General features: G+C 37.1%; 1 protein-coding gene across 1 annotated transcript in view; it reads left to right on the forward strand.

Annotated features, from left to right (window-relative positions):
- The window catches only part of PGLYRP2 (peptidoglycan recognition protein 2), a 114,431-nt gene extending 108,417 nt beyond the window's left edge, over window positions 1–6,014 (forward strand). The window contains exon 5 of the mRNA XM_044083497.1: window positions 5,590–6,014. Coding sequence (XP_043939432.1) covers window positions 5,590–5,601 — 12 coding nt within the window. The 3' untranslated portion in view covers window positions 5,602–6,014. The remainder of the gene's footprint in view (window positions 1–5,589) is intronic.
- Window positions 6,015–6,285: the final 271 nt, after the last annotated feature.

Raw genomic sequence — 6,285 nt, forward strand, 5'->3', positions numbered from 1 at the left:
CTCTCATGGGAGATACATTAACTTCAGTATGTCCCAGGTCTGGCCCAGTGCCTGGTATACCTCTCATGGGAGATACATTAACTTCAGTATGTCCTAGGTCTGGCCCAGTGCCTGGTATACCTCTCATGGGAGATACATTAACTTCAGTATGTCCTAGGTCTGGCCCAGTGCCTGGTATACCTCTCAGGGGAGATAAGTTAATTTCAGCATCTCCTAGGTCTGGCCCAGTGCCTGGTATACCTCTCATGGGAGATACATTAACTTCAGTATGTCCTAGGTCTGGCCCAGTGCCTGGTATACCTCTCATGGGAGATACATTAACTTCAGTATGTCCTAGGTCTGGCCCAGTGCCTGGTATACCTCTCAGGGGAGATAAGTTAATTTCAGCATGTCCTAGGTCTGGCCCAGTGCCTGGTATACCTCTCATGGGAGATAAGTTAACTTCAGTATGTTCTAGTTCTGGCTCAGTGCCAGGTATACCTCTCACTGGTGATAAGTTAACTTCAGCATGTCTTAGGTCTGGCCCGGTGCCTGGTATACCTCTCACTGGAGATAAGTTAACTTCAGCATGTCCTAGGTCTGGCCCAGTGCCTGGTATATCTCTCACTGGAGATAAGTTAATTTCAGCATGTCCTAGGTCTGGCCCAGTGCCTGGTATACCTCTCAGGGGAGATACATTAACTTCAGTATGTCCTAGGTCTGGCCCAGTGCCTGGTATACCTCTCATGGGAGATACATTAACTTCAGTATGTCCTAGGTCTGTCCCAGTGCCTGGTATACCTCTCAGGGGAGATGCATTAACTTCAGTATGTCCTAGGTCTGGCCCAGTGCCTGGTATACCTCTCATGGGAGATAAGTTAATTCTTTAAAAGAGAGAGACAGAGGAGCAGTGGTTGTGCTTCAGGGTTTTATTCCACACCGTTAACCTCCTCACTCTGTCAATGAGTGAGTCCAGCTAAAGGAACCTCATTTCTGCCACTTATGTCTGAGATCGAATCTTTTCATTTACTGATGAGGTTGGGGACATAGACTGAGCAGAAAACTGAGAGCTGTATCCTTTGTCTCAGTTCTTCCTCTGGGTAATCCTCTCTTCTGGAACAGAACCATGATTTCTAGTACAGAAGTTGTGACTTCCATTCAAAGTACTTCACACTTATTAGTTTACTCCAGTCTGGTGAGCGCAGTCACTTACCAGTAATTCACTCCAGTCCACACTGGCAATAACAAGTCACTTACTAGTAAATTACTCCAGTGCACACTGCGGATCACTGCCACTTACCAGTGCACACTGGGGATCACTGCCACTTACCAGTAAATCACTCTAGTGCATACTGGTGATCACTGTCACTTATCAGCAAATCACTCCAGTATACACTGGTGATCACTGCCACTTATCAGTAAATCACTCCAGTGTACACTGATGATCACTGTCATGTATCAGTAAATTATTCCAGTGTATACTGCTGTTGCTTATCAGTAAATTACTCTAGTGCACATTGGTGATCACAGTCACTTATCAGTAAATCACTCCAGTGCACATTGGTGATCACAGTTACCTACAAGTAAATTATTCCATTGCACACTGGTGATCAGAGTCACCTACCAGAAAATCCCTCCAGTGTTCACTCATGATCATGTCACTTATATAAGATAATCTGAAATATGCAATGAAATGACAGTATTAGAAATCTTTACTTTGTGTGGGCATTCGTATTAATATTCAAAACCTTGTAATGATGTGTTTCCCGAATGAAGGTATCTGCTGTGCTGGATAATGTAAAACTAAATAAATGGCACTAACTGTTATATTACATTTTGGAACATTGCAGATATCTTTTACATCCTGGTAGTCATGGCTGTTGGTGTATAACATATGTTATGCTTTGGTTTGCAGTGGCTCCTAGAAACAAAGACAGTTTGACATAGGAGGCACATTAGGAAGACATCACTTAGCAAGCTTGTCTACTTTTCCTACTTTCTGAAGAACTTCAGATTCTGTCTAACCTGAGGCTTCCTTCCACTGATGAGAAATGCCTCCTGGTTGCCCCTTGCATTACTGAAGAGGGCAACTGGACTGTAATGATCTGCATGGGGAAAATCAATGGCAATAGTGCCAGAACAATATATCCTGTGGACTTGTATACATATATGTACTGTATATCCTGTGGACTTGTATACGTATATGTACTGTACCATTTATGCCAGGTTGTATGTAGCCTCAGTGCCAATCCCCGGACTGGATTTTAGCTGAACATACAGTTCTCCCATACTCTGTATAATCTTTTTTGTATTCATCACTTCTTCATCACTGCTACTGGATGCAAATAATGCACTGTGATTAAATCTGAACTACAGTTTGATTGTTTGAATCTAAGCGGTATGAATCAGCTGCAAATAAAACAATGTGAATACTTCCATGGGGCCCATGTTAAACATGTTTTATGCTTAATGCATGTTGCAACTAGATATCAGCAAAAAGCCAACACTTCTGGGACAGACACACACACACACACACATATATATATATATATATATATATATATATGTGTGTGTGTGTGTATATACATACGTATAGATAGATGTTTTTTTATATATATATATATATATATATATATATATATATATATATATATATATATATATATATATATATACGGATACATTAGACAATCTCAAAATACTGAAATTTCGAATTTCAGTATTTCGAGATTGAATAGTCGAAAGTGCAGTTACGCAAAACTGCACTATGTCGAATGCGGAAATGTTGAATCTGCTATCGTGGTGTCGCGTTCGTGACGTTTGGTGCAGTTTGTGGATTTATCTGAGGTTTCAGTAAGTGGTGTTTGTGTAAGGGTATTGGGTAGGTATTTTAGTGTGTGTGAGTGTGTGTAGTGGTGTTGTTTGTGTGTTTAGTGTGACCTCAGAGTTAGTATGTATAAGTAGGGGGGGAAGGGGGGGCTTGACCCCTGCTTATAGGTAGGGTAGGTGTGTTTTTGTGTTATGTTGTGTTTCCATGTGTTGTTTTGTTTGTTTTAATGTAGTTAGGTAGGTATATGCATGTGTGTGTGTGTGTGTGTGTGTGTGTGTGTGTGTGTGTGTGTGTGTGTGTATGTATGTATGGTCATGATTGCGCTTTTCGTGGTTTTGGGTTTTCAGGTATGTGGGTTTTTGACTATTCAGTCTCGAAATACTGTAATTCGACATTTCCGTATTTTGAGATTGTACAGTGAATATATATATATATATATATATATATATATATATATATATATATATGTATATACACACACACATATATATCCCTTTTGTAAGAAGTAATTGCTGGGAAACTCTGCCAACTAATAAGTTATGAAAAGCTCCAGGATGTCTGATGGCATTCTAACCGGCATGCATGGATGTAATAATATTCTGCAAGTATGGATTCAACATATTAGGCCTTGCCAAAGGTATTTCATCTAAACCAAACATGATAACACCATGTTATACTGCATCTGCAACCATACATCAAGTATACACACATACCAATACACATAAGAGCAGAGTTCAAAGTAGCAACACACACACACAACTGTAGCAATTTTATTAATATGAAATTACATTGTCACTTTGTAATTTTTATTGGTTTAGCATTAATAGGGAAAATGCAGATACTAATTAACTTTTCCAGTGAGGTCTTGCTTTTATATCATATGATACTTTGCAACATTTCAATGTGCATGGTAACACTTTAATGGAATAAGACATTTATAAAATGACAAGCTGCCAGGTATGTGTCTGGAACACAGTAGATCAAAACATGTACTGGTTACAGTGGTTGAATTCCCCCTTTTTCTGAAGCTCTGTAAGCTCAGAATTGTTTATATTTGTAAATGGGTGCTGGGAGTAAAGTCTGCTTGCATAGTAAGAGTTGGGAATAGCCAAATTCTACATCTTTTTCACAGAAGTGGGACTTGGCCATTATCTGTGACTCTCCAAGATCCAGTAACTTAAGCCATCTTGAATTATACAGTCTTGCATGTTTCTCATCTTATAATGCCTTTCTGCACTAACATAAGAGAAGATGTAACCAGTGTGAAATATGGTCCAGAAAAGAAAGCATATACCAATATTCTCTAGTAATCCTAGAAACGCTGTCTGCTGATAAGGCTGTTAGTCAGTCTTTTCTTTGCATGCTTCCCGCCACTGTAGCTTCCATTTTAAAGCTAAAAAGGTACTTGATATTCTGAACTGCATTACAAGGCCTGACAGACACACAGTGGTTTGTGTTTCAAATTGCTACCCTAAAGGAGTCAGCAAAATTACATACTGCAATATGCAGGCTGAAACATCACTATTATATAACGTAAGCCTTACAAATTATTTATGTTTTAGCTGGAAATTGCAAAGTGTGACTGCAGATGAGCATGTCTGCATACGTGCTCCCAGATTACATTTCTGTAACTGTTATCAATGAGAGGTATAAATGTTCTTATGCAGAATAGACACATTTGTTACCAATATCAGTAGATAGCTGAAGTGATTCCTACCACTGGTCACACTGTATTTCCCACAGAAAAGCATTGCAAATATTGTTACTTGTGACTCAGATTTTTTAGTCCCTGTACTTTGCTGCTATGATTCAAGACTTCTTGCAAAGCAATTAAATGAGTGACAGCTCTACAGAAGGACTGAAGGAAACACTAGCATTAGTAGCTATCAAATTATTTAAATTCACCCTTTACAATTTATTTTCTCAGCTGTTCAAATGTTTAGAATGTCTCACTTTTGCTATATACTATCAGTGCTTTATTGAGTTTTAAATGTAGAAAATCAAATTGCATGGATACAATGGGATGTGTCTTGTTAAAAATAAACAATACAATTTTATCTACTGAAATTTTTTTAAGTAATTCTGTGTAGGTATGCAATATTATTTTGAGGAGTGATGTAATGACCGTTTTACATAAAAAGGAAAACAAACTTACAGTAAACTCCTTTTGTCATAATGGAAGAGAAGTGTGGGACCAGTAATTATGGTGTATATAACTAGTTTCATAGCTTTATAGTAATTCTTTTTCTAATGACATAAAACAAGCATTTTATTCTTTGCATTTGACAGCATTAGTAAATTAATTACTGTCGAATTGTATTACTACTCATCATATTTAAAATATCACCGAGCCAAAAACTACTGTGGTCTCAGATAACAAAATGATACACATACATACCGAATTAAGATATTAATGATCTGCTGAATGCATATCTATCTTCTCCATATCTAGACTGAAGGCACTTGCACTAGATGTATAAAAATCACTCATAAAAGGATATTATTTAATTAACAAAAGCAGGCTGCACATTTTTGGAACTCTAACAGTAAAAATAACATCCTTTCAAATATAAGAATCTTATATTAATGTTTCAGTACATTAAACTAATCCTAATCTATTAATTTTCCTTAACCTCAAGAAGTTGCTTCAAGATGCACATATCATAAAATGTTTTCAGCGAGATATAGGCCATAAGATTTAGTTTCCCATTAGTTTAGTTATTTAACAAAGACTAACATTCATTTCTTAATGCTACAGTAATTTTTTTTCTCTTTTTCAGGAAGTTCATTGAAAGGATTTTGCTCACCGCAAACATTGCCTGTGACTGTTATGGAAGAACCTTCCTCCCAAGGTCTCAGTTTAAGCAAGCTACTTTTTTATTACTCTTTTACATTGCCTTTTGCTGTTTGGTAACAAGTACTGCAACTATATTTTCCTGTATAGTCCATTTACTTATGCACATTGTTAAATAACACCTGCTATACACTTGTACTTTCTGCAACTGCCAAAGGCCCAATTCATGGCTGAAAAACTGATTTGTTAACAGGTTTTCCTACTTACTTCCCTACTAAATAAGTAAGTAAATAAATACTGAAAGCTTTGACACTATGTTTTAAATATATTTATCAGCCTTAGTCATGAGTGGTTGTCGCTGTTAAAATAAAACTGGAAATTGTGCTTTTTAAATAAAGCTATCTGCAAATACGCATCGACTCTTACCTTTTTGGACAGTGGATAGTACATCTTTTTGGTTAATATACTTGTTTTAGATATGACCAGTTGTAAGTTTTAATAGTCTTTAGAGACTTTCAACAAATAACGTCAAAGCCACAATCTTGAGTCTTTTTTTTCTGAAAATACAAATAATGGTATTACTGTTAGCATTATCACATGGAATGTCAGCTAGGGATGTCTGAAGAAACTCATTACTTATGAATATGTTCTTATTGCCAAAACTGCTACACGTGTCAATTAA

This window comes from Protopterus annectens, chromosome 9.part0 (assembly GCF_019279795.1).
Source record: "Protopterus annectens isolate FY-2018-M chromosome 9.part0, PAN1.0, whole genome shotgun sequence".
In the NCBI taxonomy this organism is placed as follows: Eukaryota; Metazoa; Chordata; order Ceratodontiformes; family Protopteridae; genus Protopterus; species Protopterus annectens.